The 15,510-nt window shown below is 52.5% G+C and overlaps 1 protein-coding gene across 2 annotated transcripts in view; it reads right to left on the bottom strand.

Annotated features, from left to right (window-relative positions):
* The window catches only part of LOC139262014 (complement component C7-like), a 174,788-nt gene that overhangs the window by 148,189 nt on the left and 11,089 nt on the right, over window positions 1–15,510 (bottom strand). For both annotated transcript variants that reach the window (XM_070877187.1, XM_070877182.1), the window contains exons 2-4: window positions 10,818–10,867; window positions 6,720–6,786; window positions 312–453 (exon numbers count right to left, since the gene is read on the bottom strand). In XM_070877187.1, coding sequence (XP_070733288.1) covers window positions 312–453; window positions 6,720–6,786; window positions 10,818–10,867 — 259 coding nt within the window. The remainder of the gene's footprint in view (window positions 1–311; window positions 454–6,719; window positions 6,787–10,817; window positions 10,868–15,510) is intronic.

The raw sequence follows: 15,510 nt of genomic DNA on the forward strand, positions 1-15,510 counted from the left end.
CAGGGGGTTAGACACAGAGTGAAGCTCCCTCTGACCCAATAACTCCAGGGCCGTGGGACTGCCTGCTTCAGGCTCGATGTGACCGATCCATCTCCCACAGTGCCGGTTGTGGGAGTGAGATGGATGTCACAGTGTCCCGGTGATCCATCCTCCCACCCCGGCAGGACCAGGGCTGACGGTGCCCCAAACTCTAAGCGTGGTTGCAGCCTTTGGGTTGACCAGGGGGAGAGGACGGAACCCAGCCACACTCCATGGGCTGTACCGTGCTGACCTGCCACACCATCCCAAACCAGAGCAAGTACATTCACCACCTAAAGCACAGCGGAATCGATCGCCACAGCCCTCCTCCGCCGGACAGCCTCTGTTGGACACACACGCACGCATTTCAAAGTCCGAGCCACTGCACGGGCGACCCCCGAACTGTGCATATTCTGCCACTGTTCGCCAGCGAGTCTGTAAAGGAAAAAAGAAAGACGTGCATTTATATAGCGCCTTTCACGACCACCGGACATCTCAAAGCACTTTACATCCAATGAAGAGCTTTTGGAGTGCAGTCACTGTTGTAATGTGGGAAACGAGGCAGCCAATTTGCGCACAGCAAGCTCCCACACACAGCAATGTGATAATGACCCAGATAATCTGTTTTGTTATTTTGCCGAAGGGATAAATATTGGCCCCGGGACACCGGGGATAACTCCCCTGCTCTTCTTCAACATAGCGCCATGGGATCTTTTAACCCTACCTCAGAGGCCAGAAGGAGCTTCGGTTTAACATCGCATCCGAAAGACTGCACCTCCGACAGTGCGGCACTCCCTCAGTACTGCCCCTCCGACAGTGCGGCGCTCCCTCAGTACTGCCCCTCCGACAGTGCGGCACTCCCTCAGTACTGCCCCTCCGACAGTGCGGCACTCCCTCAGTACTGCCCCTCCGACAGTGCGGCGCTCCCTCAGTACTGCCCCTCCGACAGTGCAGCGCTCCCTCAGTACTGCCCCTCCGACAGTGCAGCTCACCCTCAGTACTGCCCCTCCGACAGTGCAGCACTCCCTCAGTACTGCCCCTCCGACAGTGCAGCACTCACTCACTACTGCCCCTCCGACAGTGCAGCACTCCCTCAGTACTGCCCCTCCGACAGTGCAGCACTCCCTCAGTACTGCCCCTCCGACAGTGCAGCACTCCCTCAGTACTGCCCCTCCGACAGTGCAGCACTCCCTCAGTACTGCCCCTCCGACAGTGCAGCACTCACTCACTACTGCCCCTCCGACAGTGCAGCACTCCCTCAGTACTGCCCCTCCGACAGTGCAGCACTCACTCAGTACTGCCCCTCCGACAGTGCAGCACTCCCTCAGTACTGCCCCTCCGACAGTGCAGCACTCACTCAGTACTGCCCTCCGACCATGTACTACTCCCTCAGTACTGCCCCTCCGACAGTGCGGCGCTCCCTCAGTACTGCCCCTCCGACAGTGCGGCGCTCCCTCAGTACTGCCCCTCCGACAGTGCGGCGCTCCCTCAGCACTGCCACTCCGACAGTGCGGCGCTCCCTCAGCACTGCCCCTCCGACAGTGCGGCGCTCCCTCAGTACTGCCCCTCCGACAGTGCAGCACTCCCTCAGTACTGCCCCTCCGACAGTGCAGCACTCCCTCAGTACTACCCCTCCGACAGTGCAGCACTCACTCACTACTGCCCCTCCGACAGTGCAGCACTCCCTCAGTACTGCCCCTCCGACAGTGCAGCACTCCCTCAGTACTGCCCCTCCGACAGTGCAGCACTCACTCAGTACTGCCCTCCGACCATGTACTACTCCCTCAGTACTGCCCCTCCGACAGTGCGGCGCTCCCTCAGTACTGCCCCTCCGACAGTGCGGCGCTCCCTCAGTACTGCCCCTCCGACAGTGCGGCGCTCCCTCAGCACTGCCACTCCGACAGTGCGGCGCTCCCTCAGCACTGCCCCTCCGACAGTGCGGCGCTCCCTCAGTACTGCCCCTCCGACAGTGCGGCGTTCCCTCAGTACTGCCCCTCCAACAGTGCAGCAATCCCTCAGTACTGCCCCTCCGACAGTGCGGCGCTCCCTCAGTACTGCCCCTCCGACAGTGCGGCGCTCCCTCAGTACTGCCCCTCCGACAGTGCGGCGCTCCCTCAGTACTGCCCCTCCGACAGTGCGGCGCTCCCTCAGTACTGGCCCTCCGACAGTGCGGAACTCCCTCAGCACTGCCCCTCCGACAGTGCGGCGCTCCCTCAGTACTGCCCCTCCGACAGTGCGGCACTCCCTCAGTACTGCCCCTCCGACAGTGCGGCGCTCCCTCAGCACTGCCCTTCTGACAGTGCAGCACTCCCTCAGTACTGTACTGGAATGTCAGCCTAGATTTATTTTTTATGCTCTCCCTGGAGTGGGAATTGAATCCGGAAGCTTCTGACTCAAAGGCGAGCGTGCTACCTACTGAGCCACAGCTGTAACAATACATAGCGTCAGTGTAAGACAATAGGTTCGCAAACATCCCTTCCCGGAGAATCCGCCGATAGCCAGCTCTCCTCCCTTCCCCTTATTCACGGACTACTGCTGCCGCAACTATCGGTCGCCCGGTTTATTTCACCGTAATCTGCTCCCCCACCGTGTCCTCAGTTCCCCGACCTCCACAGGGTCAAGTTCCGCTGACACTGCCCTCAAAATGTGCCAATGTCGCTAGTGATTGTCGGCAGAGCATTTGACCAATCCTGTCCTCACCCCACATCCTCACATCACCTTCCAACAGATTAGCGATCCCGGTTCTAAAAGCTTTCTAGTCATTTTACTCTCCTTAACCCAGCGCTGTAGAGGCTAATTGAAGTTCCTGTGCCGTCAGGTAAATGTGCCGTAGTTATAGGTGTGACAGGTACAGGCGTGACAGGTACAGGTGTGACAGATACAGGCGTGACAGGTACAGGCGTGACAGGTACAGGTGTGACAGATACAGGCGTGACAGGTACAGGCGTGACAGGTACAGGCGTGACAGGTACAGGCGTGACAGGTACAGACGTGACAGGTGCAGGTGTGACTGGTACAGGTGTGACGGGTACAGGTGTGACAGGTACAAGCGTGACAGGTACAGGTGTGACAAGTACAGGTGTGACAGGTACAGATGTGACAGGTACAGGTGTGACAGGTACAGGCATGATGGGTACAGGTGTGACAGGTACAGGCATGACAGGTACAGGTGTGACAGGTACAGGTGTGACAGGTAGAGGTGTGACGGGTACAGGTGTGACATGTACAGGCATGACAGGTACAGGTGTGACAGGTACAGGCGTGACAGGTACAGGAGTGACAGGTACAGGCGTGACAGGTACAGGCGTGACAGGTACAGGCATGACAGGTACAGGCGTGACAGGTACAGGAGTGACAGGTACAGGTGTGACAGGTACAGGCATGACAGGTACAGGCGTGACAGGTACAGGCGTGACAGGTACAGGTGTGACGGGTACAGGTGTGACAGGTACAGGCGTGACAGGTACAGGTGTGACAGGTACAGGCGTGACAGGTACAGGCGTGACAGGTACAGGAGTGACAGGTACAGGCGTGACAGGTACAGGTGTGATGGGTACAGGTGTGACAGGTACAGGCGTGACGGGTACAGGTGTGACAGGTACAGGTGTGACGGGTACAGGTGTGACGGGTACAGGTGTGACAAGTACAGGTGTGACGGGTACAGGCGTGACAGGTACAGGTGTGATGGGTACAGGTGTGACAGGTACAGGTGTGACAAGTACAGGTGTGACGGGTACAGGCGTGACAGGTACAGGCGTGACAGGTACAGGTGTGACAGGTACAGGTGTGACGGTACAGGCGTGACAGGTATAGGTGTGACAGGTACAGGCGTGACAGGTACAGGCGTGACAGGTACAGCTGTGATGGTACAGGTGTGACAGGTACAGGCGTGATGGGTACAGGTGTGACAGGTACAGGCATGACAGGTACAGGTGTGATGGGTACAGGTGTGACATGTACATGCATGATGGGTACAGGTGTGACAGGTACAGGCGTGGTGGGTACAGGTGTGACAGGTACAGGAGTGACAGGTACAGGCGTGACAGGTACAGGTGTGACAGGTACAGGTGTGATGGTACAGGTGTGACAGGTACAGGCGTGATGGGTACAGGTGTGACAGGTACAGGCATGACAGGTACAGGTGTGACGGGTACAGGTGTGACATGTACATGCGTGATGGGTACAGGTGTGACAGGTACAGGCGTGACAGGTACAGGTGTGACGGATACAGGTGTGACATGTACAGGTGTGACAGGTACAGGTGTGACAGGTACAGGTGTGATGGGTACAGGCGTGAAAGGTACAGGCGTGAAAGGTACAGGTGTGACAGGTACAGGTGTGACAGATACAGGTGTGACAGGTACAGGTGTGATGGGTACAGGTGTGCTGGGTACAGATGTGAGAGGTACAGGCGTGATGGGTACAGGTGTGACATGTACAGGCGTGACGGGTATAGGTGTGACAGGTACAGGCGTGAAAGGTACAGGCGTGACAGGTGCAGGCGTGACAGGTACAGGCATGACAGTTACAAGCGTGACAGGCACAGGCAGGAGAGGTACAGGTGTAACAGGTACAGGTGGGACAGATACAGGCATGACAGTTACAGGCATGACAGGCACAGGTGGGACATATACAGGTGTGGCAGGTACAGGTGTGACAGTTACAGGCGTGACAGGCACAGGCAGGAGAGGTACAGGTGTAACAGGTACAGGCATGACAGTTACAGGCATGACAGTTACAGGCATGACAGGCACAGGTGGGACAGTTACAGGTGGGACATGTACAGGTGTGGCAGGTACAGGTGTGACAGGTACAGGTGTGACAGTTACAGGCGTGACAGGTACAGGTGTGACTGGTACAGGTGTGACAGGTACAGGCGTGACATGTATTGGCATGACAGGTATAAGCAGGACAGGTACAGGCGGGACAGGTATAGGCGGGACAGGTACAGGCATAACAGGTACAGGTGTGACAGGTACAGGCGGCACAGGTACAAGCAGGACAGGTACAGGCGGGACAGGTATGGGTGCGAGAGTTACAGGCATGGCAGGTACAGGTGTGACAGGCACAGGCGGGACAGGTATGGGTGCGAGAGTTACAGGCATGGCAGGTACTTGTGTGACAGGTACAGGCGGGACAGGCAGATGTATTACAGGTACTTGTGTGACAGTTAATTTTGTGAAGGCTAAATGCAGCACAGGTACATGTGTGAAAATGATAAGTGTGACTGCCACGTGTATGACAGGCAGACGTGTGATTCCTCTTGCCGTACGTCAGTAGAAATAATGGACTTTTTCTGTCGACCATAAGCAATGCCACGGGAGATAAGCTAGCATTGCTTGACATGGATGCGCACATAGAAACATAGAAACATAGAAAATAGGTGCAGGAGTAGGCCATTCGGCCCTTCGAGCCTGCACCACCATTCAATAAGATCATGGCTGATCATTCCCTCAGTACCCCTTTCCTGCTTTCTCTCCATACCCCTTGATCCCTTTAGCCGTAAGGGCCATATCTAACTCCCTCTTAAATATATCCAATGAACTGGCATCAACAACTCTCTGCGGTAGAGAATTCCACAGGTTAACAACTCTCTGAGTGAAGAAGTCTCTCCTCATCTCGGTCCTAAATGGCCTACCCCTTATCCTTAGACTGTGTCCCCTGGTTCTGGACTTACCCAACATCGGGAACATTCTTCCTGCATCTAACCTGTCCAGTCCCGTCAGAATTTTATATGTTTCTATGAGATCCCCTCTCATTCTTCTAAACACCAGTAAATACAGGCCCAGTCGATCCAGTCTTTCCTCATATGTCAGTCCTGCCATCCCGGGAATCAGTCTGGTGAACCTTCGCTGCACTCCCTCAATAGCAAGAACGTCCTTCCTCAGATTAGGAGACCAAAACTGAACACTATATTCCAGGTGAAGCCTCACCAAGGCCCTGTACAACTGCAGTAAGACCTCCTTGCTCCTTCATCTAAATCATTAATATATATTGTAAATAGCTGGGGTCCCAGCACTGAGCCCTGCGGCACCCCACTAGTCACTGCCTGCCATTCTGAAAAGGACCCTTTAATCCCGACTCTCTGCTTCCTGTCTGCCAACCAGTTCTCTAGCCACATCAGGACATTACCCCCAATACCATGTGCTTTAATTTTGCACACCAATCTCTTGTGTGGGACCTTGTCAAAAGCCTTTTGAAAGTCCAAATACACCACATCCACTGGTTCTCCCCTTGTCCACTCTACTAGTTACATCCTCAAAAAATTCTCGAAAATTTGTCAAGCATGATTTTCACTCAGGCCTATGAAAGGTATTAAAAAAAGAGCAATTCCTGTTGCTTTTTCTGGCCTGGATAAACTGGGTCTTCCCCAAAAGCAGGAGCCAGGGATTTATAAGCAGCCGCCAATCTACAGAAGTTCTCTCAGCAATTCGCCTCTAAATGACCTTGGGATGTGTCCTCTGGGATGCAAGGAACGCCACAGGAGATCTGCAGGTAATTTTATATTTGGGTGCCACTGTTGCCGGGGGAAATGATGGCACTTTCCGTTTGCCTGCCCAGTCTAACCCCAACAACCGTCACCATGCACAGTCAGACTCGGTTGGGCCCGCTGGCCTGTTGTTCTTGGGCCTCCTGTGCGTAGCTGACTTCTTGCCTCCCCAGAGGTGGCTGGAAGTGGCTGTCAGCAAGTGTTGACTCACCTGAGTGTTATTGCAGCCCTCGCACTCTCCCCACGGGCGGAACGGCGCCCACTGGCAGTGCCGGACACTGTGGGCAGAGAAGGCGGGAATTACACAGGGTGTCATGTGAGGTCAGCCCCTCCCCGCGGAACATCGCACTTCCAGCAACCACAAATACGGCACAAGACTTCTAAACAGATCCGGACATTATCAGGATGTTAAACAGTGTGCTCTCCGTCTCCCTCAATCCCTTCTCTTTCTCTCCCTCAATCCCTTCTCTCCGTCTCCCTCAATTCCTTCTCTCCGTCTCCCTCAATCCCTTCTCTCCGTCTCCCTCAATCCCTTCTCTTTCTCTCCCTCAATCCCTTCTCTCCGTCTCCCTCAATCCCTTCTCTTTCTCTCCCTCAATCCCTTCTCTTTCTCTCCCTCAATCCCTTCTCTCAGTCTCCCTCAATCCCTTCTCTTTCTCTCCCTCAATCCCTTCTCTTTCTCTCCCTCAATCCCTTCTCTCCGTCTCCCTCAATCCCTTCTCTTTCTCTCCCTCAATCCCTTCTCTCCGTCTCCCTCAATCCCTTCTCTCCGTCTCCCTCAATCCCTTCTCTTTCTCTCCCTCAATCCCTTCTCTTTCTCTCCCTCAAACCCTTCTCTCCGTCTCCCTCAATTCCTTCTCTCCGTCTCCCTCAATCACTTCTCTCCGTCTCCCTCAATCTCTTCTCTTTCTCTCCCTCAATCCCTTCTCTCCGTCTCCCTCAATCCCTTCTCTTTCTCTCCCTCAATCCCTTCTCTCCGTCTCCCTCAATCCCTTCTCCCCGTCTCCCTCAATCCCTTCTCTTTCTCTCCGTCAATCCCTTCTCTTTCTCTCCCTCAATCCCTTCTCTCCGTCTCCCTCAATCCCTTCTCCCCGTCTCCCTCAATCCCTTCTCTTTCTCTCCGTCAATCCCTTCTCTTTCTCTCCCTCAATCCCTTCTCTCCGTCTCTCTCAATCCCTTCTCTTTCTCTCCCTCAATCCCTTCTCTCCAACTCCCTCAATCCCTTCTCTCCGTCTCCCTCAATCCCTTCTCTTTCTCTCCCTCAATCCCTTCTCTCCGTCTCCCTCAATCCCTTCTCTCCATCTCCCTCAATCCCTTCTCTTTCTCTCCCTCAATCCTTTCTCTTTCTCTCCCTCAATCCCTTCTCTCCGTCTCCCTCAATCCCTTCTCTCCATCTCCCTCAATCCCTTCTCTCCGTCTCCCTCAATCCCTTCTCTTTCTCTCCCTCAATCCCTTCTCTCCGTCTCCCTCAATCCCTTCTCTCCGTCTCCCTCAATCCCTTCTCTTTCTCTCCCTCAATCCCTTCTCTCCGTCTCCCTCAATCCCTTCTCTCCGTCTCCCTCAATCCCTTCTCTTTCTCTCCCTCAATCCCTTCTCTTTCTCTCCCTCAAACCCTTCTCTCCGTCTCTCTTAATTCCTTCTCTCCGTCTCCCTCAATCACTTCTCTCCGTCTCCCTCAATCCCTTCTCTTTCTCTCCCTCAATCCCTTCTCTCCGTCTCCCTCAATCCCTTCTCTCTGTCTCCCTCAATCTTTTCTCTTTCTCTCCCTCAATCCCTTCTCTCCGTCTCCCTCAATCACTTCTCTCCGTCTTCCTCAATCCCTTCTCTTTCTCTCCCTCAATCCCTTCTCTCCATCTCCCTCAATCCCTTCTCTCCGTCTCCCTCAATCCCTTCTCTCCGTCTCCCTCAATCCCTTCTGTCCGTCTCCCTCAATCCCTTCTCTTTCTCTCCCTCAATCCCTTCTCTTTCTCTCCCTCAATCCCCTCTCTCCGTCTCTCTCAATCCCTTCTCTCCGTCTCCTTCAATCCCTTCTCTTTCTCTCCCTCAATCCCTTCTCTCCGTCTCCCTCAATCCCTTCTCTTTCTCTCCCTCAATCCCTTCTCTCCATCTCCCTCAATCCCTTCTCTCCGTCTCCCTCAATCCCTTCTCTTTCTCTCCCTCAATCCCTTCTCTCCATCTCCCTCAATCCCTTCTCTCCGTCTCCCTCAATCCCTTCTCTTTCTCTCCCTCAATCCCTTCTCTTTCTCTCCCTCAATCCCCTCTCTCCGTCTCTCTCAATCCCTTCTCTCCGTCTCCTTCAATCCCTTCTCTTTCTCTCCCTCAATCCCTTCTCTCCGTCTCCCTCAATCCCTTCTCTTTCTCTCCCTCAATCCCTTCTCTTTCTCTCCCTCAATCCCCTCTCTCCGTCTCTCTCAATCCCTTCTCTCCGTCTCCTTCAATCCCTTCTCTTTCTCTCCCTCAATCCCTTCTCTCCGTCTCCCTCAATCGCTTCTCTTTCTCTCCCTCAAACCCTTCTCTCTGTCTCCCTCAATCTCTTCTCTCCGTCTCCCTCAATCCCTTCTCTCCATCTCCCTCAATCCCTTCTCTTTCTCTCCCTCAATCCCTTCTCTCCATCTCCCTCAATCCCTTCTCTTTCTCTCCCTCAATCCCTTCTCTCCATCTCCCTCAATCCCTTCTCTTTCTCTCCCTCAATCCCTTCTCTCCGTCTCCCTCAATCGCTTCTCTTTCTCTCCCTCAAACCCTTCTCTCTGTCTCCCTCAATCTCTTCTCTCCGTCTCCCTCAATCCCTTCTCTCCATCTCCCTCAATCCCTTCTCTTTCTCTCCCTCAATCCCTTCTCTCCATCTCCCTCAATCCCTTCTCTTTCTCTCCCTCAATCCCTTCTCTCCGTCTCCCTCAATCGCTTCTCTTTCTCTCCCTCAATCCCTTCTCTCCATCTCCCTCAATCCCTTCTCTTTCTCTCCCTCAATCCCTTCTCTCCGTCTCCCTCAATCCCTTCTCTTTCTCTCCCTCAATCCCTTCTCTCCATCTCCCTCAATCCCTTCTCTCCGTCTCCGTCAATCCCTTCTCTCCGTCTCCCTCAATCCCTTCTCTCCGTCTCCCTCAATCCCTTCTCTTTCTCTCCCTCAATCCCTTCTCTCCGTCTCCCTCAATCCCTTCTCTCCGTCTCCGTCAATCCCTTCTCTCCGTCTTTCTCAATCCCTTCTCTTTCTCTCCCTCAATCCCTTCTCTCCGTCTCCCTCAATCCCTTCTCTTTCTCTCCCTCAATCCCTTCTCTTTCTCTCCCTCAATCCCTTCTCTCCATCTCCCTCAATCCCTTCTCTCCGTCTCCCTCAATCCCTTCTCTCCGTCTCCCTCAATCCCTTCTCTCCGTCTCCCTCAATCCCTTCTCTTTCTCTCCCTCAATCCCTTCTCTCCGTCTCCCTCAATCCCTTCTCTTTCTCTCCCTCAATCCCTTCTCTTTCTCTCCCTCAATCCCTTCTCTCCGTCTCCCTCAATCCCTTCTCTTTCTCTCCCTCAATCCCTTCTCTTTCTCTCCCTCAATCCCTTCTCTCCATCTCCCTCAATCCCTTCTCTCCGTCTCCCTCAATCCCTTCTCTTTCTCTCCCTCAATCCCTTCTCTCCGTCTCCCTCAATCCCTTCTCTCCGTCTCCCTCAATCCCTTCTCTTTCTCTCCCTCAATCCCTTCTCTCCGTCTCCCTCAATCCCTTCTCTCCGTCTCCGTCAATCCCTTCTCTCCGTCTCCCTCAATCCCTTCTCTTTCTCTCCCTCAATCCCTTCTCTCCGTCTCCCTCAATCCCTTCTCTTTCTCTCCGTCAATCCCTTCTCTTTCTCTCCCTCAATCCCTTCTCTCCATCTCCCTCAATCACTTCTCTCCGTCTCCCTCAATCCCTTCTCTCCGTCTCCCTCAATCCCTTCTCTTTTTCTCCCTCAATCCCTTCTCTCCGTCTCCGTCAATCCCTTCTCTCCGTCTCCCTCAATCCCTTCTCTTTCTCTCCCTCAATCCCTTCTCTCCGTCTCCCTCAATCCCTTCTCTCCGTCTCCCTCAATCCCTTCTCTTTCTCTCCCTCAATCCCTTCTCTCCGTCTCCCTCAATCCCTTCTCTTTCTCTCCCTCAATCCCTTCTCTCCGTCTCTGTCAATCCCTTCTCTCCATCTCCCTCAATCCCTTCTCTCCGTCTCCCTCAATCCCTTCTCTTTCTCTCCCTCAATCCCTTCTCTCCGTCTCTGTCAATCACTTCTCTCCGTCTCCCTCAATCCCTTCTCTCTCTTACAATGCTTCTAGTGGGGAACCGGAAGTTGTTCACTTACGAGTATTGTCCATGGGTGTGGGCCATCAGTGCTGAAATCAGGAGCAACAGCTAAAGGAGGCATAAAGTGACATGTCAAACAATGTCCTTTCCCTCTGCGACTCCCTGACATCACACAACGGAGCTCCTTGTGCCTGCCACACTGCAGGAGGACAATCAGCCCATTCCCTTTCCAACGTTCCTCGACCAAATATTTCCCCCCGTCCCGTATCTGCTCGTACACCCCACGTCCTAACCCCACTCTGTGAAAACATTTCTCCCAAACTCTTCCTTCATTCTTTTGTTTAGGAAATTATATTTATTCCCTCTTGACTCACCCATCAGCGAAAATAGTTTTTAGCCTCTGTCCAATTTTAACCCCGGAGGGCTGTGGATACTGAGTCATTGAGTATATTCAAGGCTGAGATCAATAGATTTTTGGGGTCTAGAGGAATCAAGGGATATGGAGGACGGGCGGGAAAGTAGAGTTGAGGTCAATGATCAGCCATGATCTTAATGAATGGCAGAGCAGGCTCGGGGGGCCAAATGGCCGACTCCTGCTCCTAATTTTTATGTTCGTATGTTCTTTACCAAAGCCCCTTGGCGTTTTCAACCGCTGTTGAACCCCTCGAGCTTCTCTGGTCCAATGAACGGAGCCCAGTTTCTCCCGTCTCTCCGAAAGCCTCAGGTCTGTGGGATCACCTCGCCAAATCTCTCCTCCACTCGCCCCGTGGTGCAGCTCGCCAACAGTAAGGCACCCGAGACTGTTCCGCCAAGGGGGGGGCCATCAGCCGGTCCAGGCAGCGGGCGGTCGAGGGGGTCGTTCAGCCCGACTGCCTGCCTCTCTTCCGCGGTTACATCCGGGCCCAGGGTGTCCCTGGAGATGGAGCACGCGGTGTCCACCGGTACGCTCGCGGCCTTCGGCGAGAGGTGTGCGCCGGAGGGACTGGAGTGCGTCATCACCCCGCAGGCAACCAAATTTTAATTTGGGTTTAAGTTATGGGGCCAGACTTTCCATAAAGGCCCTCAACCGCTGAGAAGGATCGCTCATGCTCGGCGAATTAAGCGGGCGAGAATTTCCATTTTGAGGGTAAAGGTGTGTGGAAAAAGTCAGTGTTGCAAACTCATTCTCGGCGGTCTCTCGGTGGGCAAGTGCAAAGTTAGCCAAATGGGCGGTCGTCACTGGAATGGACGGTAAGTAGTAAAATTTAGGCCCAGGCTGCGGTTGGGCCTAGGGAGGGGGGAAATCTTAAATTAAAAATGATCATTAAAAAAACGTACAAAGCATTCCCAAGACAGTTTTAACCCTAATCGTCGTGGTAACATTTTAAATAATTAACGAAATAACCTTTCACTGACCTTTCTTTGCAGGCCCCCCCCCTGCCCTTGCCGCCCGGTTTAAGCAGCGTTTACAGGGCGGGTCTCTTGGCGATCGGCACACCGGCGCTGGAGGCCAAACTTACGCCCTGGCGGTTGTTCTCGGCATTGCCCGTGGGCGGTTTGGTCCCGGCGGGCGACTTCAGATGTGGGCGATACCGTGAAAAAACTTACGTGGAAACTCTCGGCGGGCGGTAAAATAGCCGTACCGCCGGGAAAATCGCCGACAATGAAGCCGAATGTCTGGCCCATGGCAAAAAGTGAATTGTTTAAATTGCCGGTTTTAGTACCGCAACCCCCAACCCACCCAGCCCACCAACCCAGCGCCCCCGTTAATAAGGGAGCACTTGTTTCATGGGTTTTACACAAAATAGTTGCAGGCAGTGGGGTGGTTTTGGCCTCCCGGGGAGGGGGGGCGGTGTCGGCTGCAGTGGGGAGGGGCGGGAGCAGAGACGGGCTTCCCCTCGAAGCTCACCAGGGTCGTAGCTCTGGGGCCTCGGAGAGCTGCCCGCGCGGAAAGTGCTCTCCACCGATACTCGCCAGGCGGGAGACGGGAGATACAGCGACGGTCCCGAGTCCGGAGGACTCACAGGTCCTTAAAGGGCCGAGGGGCTGATTTATGGTGCGAAGGAAGTGGGGGCAGGGGGGGGGGGGGGGCGAACTCAACCTTGGAGCTGGAGGGGGATGTCGGCCGGTTTGGTGAGATCGAGCGACAGTTTGGGTTGCAGCCATGAAGTCATCCTTCACCGCGGAGAGGAGGCTGGTAAAGTGGCAAAAATAGAAACATAGAAAATTGCTGCAGGATTAGGCCATTCGGCCCCTCGAGCCTGCACCACCATTCAATAAGATCATGGCTGATCATTCACCTCAGTACCCCTTTCCTGCTTTCTCTCCATACCCCTTGATCTCTTTAGCTGTAAGGGCCACATCTAACTCCCTTTTGAATATATCCAACAAACTGGCCTCAACAACTCTCTGCGGTAGAGAATTCCACAGGTTCACAATTCTCTGGGTGAAGAAGTTTCTCCTCATCTCGGTCCTAAATGGCTTACCCTTTACTCTTAGACTGTGACCCCTGGTTCTGGACTTCCCCAACATCGAGAACATTCTTCTTGCATCTAACCTGTTCAGTCCCGTCAGAATTCTATGTTTCTATGAGATCCCCTCTCATTCTTCGAAATTCCAGTGAATATAACCCTAGTCAATCCAGTCTTTCTTCATATGTCAGTCCTGCCATCCCAGGAATCAGTCTGATGAACCTTCGCTGTACTCCCTCAATAGCAAGAATGTCCTTCCTCAGATTAGGAGACCAAAACTGTACACAATATTCAAGGTGTGGCCCCACCAAGGCCCTGTACAACTGCAGCAAGACCTCCCTGCCCCTGTACTCAAATCCCCTCGCTATGAAGGCCAACATGCCATTTGCCTTCTTCTCCGCCTGCTGTACCTACATGCCAACATTCAATGACTGATGTACTATGACACCCGGGTCTCGTTGCACCTCACCTTTTCCTAATCTGTCACCATTCAGATAATACTCTGTCTGCCTGCTTTTGCCACCAAAGTGGATAACCTCACATTTATCCACATTATACTGCATCTGCCATGCATTTGCCCACTCACCTAACCTATCCAAGTCACCCTGCAGCCTCTTAGCATCGTCCTCACAGCTCACATCGCCACCCAACTTAGTGTCATCTGCAAACTTGGAGATATTACATTTAATTCCTTCATCTAAATCATTAATATATACTGTAAATAGCTGGGGTCCCAGCACTGAACTTTGCGATACCCCACTAGTCACTGCCTGCCATTCTGAAAAGGACCCGTTTATTCCTACTCTTTGCTTCCTGTCTGACAACCAGTTCTCTATCCACGTCAATACATTCCCCCAATACCATGTGCTTTAATTTTGCACACCAATCTCTTGTCTGGGACCTTGTCAAAAGCCTTTTGAAAGTCCAAATACACCACATCCACTGGTTCTCCCTTGTCCACTCAATTCTAGATTTGTCAAACATGATTTCCCTTTCAGAAATCCATGCTGACTTGGACCAATCCTGTCACTGCTTTCTAAATGCGCTGCTATTACATCTTTAATAATTGATTCCAACATTTTCCCCACCACCGATGTCAGGCTAACCGGTCTATATTTCCCTGTTTTCTCTCTCCCTCCCTTTTTAAAAAGTGGGGTTACATTAGCTACCCTCCAGTCCATAGGAACTGATCCAGAGTCTATAGAATGTTGGAAAATGACCACCAATGCATCCACTGTTTCTAGGGCCACTTCCTTAAGTACTCTGGGATGCAGACTATCACGCTCTGGGGATTTATCGACCTTCAATCTCATCAATTTCCCAAACACAATTTCCTGACTATTAAGGATTTCCTTCAGTTCCTCCTTCTCGCTAGACCCTCGGTTTCCTAGTATTTCCGGAAGGATATTTGTGTCTTCCTTCATGAAGACAGAACCAAAGTATTTGTTCAATTGGTCTGCCATTTCTTTGTTCCCTATTATAAATTCACCTGATTCTGACTGCAAGGGACCTACGTTTGTCTTCACTAATCGTTTTCTCTTCACATATCTATAGAAGCTTTTGCAGTCAGTTTTTATGTTCCCTGCAAGCTTACTCTCATACTCTATTTTCCCGCTCCTAATTAAACCCTTTGTCCTCCTCTGCTGAATTCTAAATTTCTCCCAGTCCTCAGGTTTGCTGCTTTTTCTGGCCAATTTATATGCCTCTTCCTTGGATTTAACACTATCCCTAATTTCCCTTGTTAGCCACGGTTGAGCCACCTTCCCCATTTTATTTTTATGCCAGACAGAAATGTACAATTGTTGAAGTTCATCGATGTGATCTTTAAATGTTTGCCATTGCCCATCCATTGTCAACCCTTTAAGTATCATTCGCCAGTCTATCCCAGCCAATTCACGTCTCATACCATCGAAGTTACCTTTCTTTAAGTTCAGGACCCTAGTTTTTGGATTAACTGTGTCACTCTCCATCTTAATGAAGAATTCTACCATATTATGGTCACTCTTCCCCAAGGGGCCTCGCACAACAAGATTGATAATTAATTCTCTCTCATTAGACAAGACCCAATCTAGGATGGCCTGTTCTCTAGTTGATTCCTTGACATATTGGTCTGGAAAACCATCTCTAATACACTCCAGGAAATCCTCCTCCACCGTATTGCTACCAGTTTGGTTCGCCCAATCTATATGTAGATTAAAGTCACCCATGATAACTGCTGTACCTTTATTGCACGCATCACTAATTTCCTGTTTGATACCATCCCCAACCTCACTACTACTGTTTGGTGGTCTGTACACAACT

This window comes from Pristiophorus japonicus, chromosome 1, assembly GCF_044704955.1.
Source record: "Pristiophorus japonicus isolate sPriJap1 chromosome 1, sPriJap1.hap1, whole genome shotgun sequence".
In the NCBI taxonomy this organism is placed as follows: Eukaryota; Metazoa; Chordata; class Chondrichthyes; family Pristiophoridae; genus Pristiophorus; species Pristiophorus japonicus.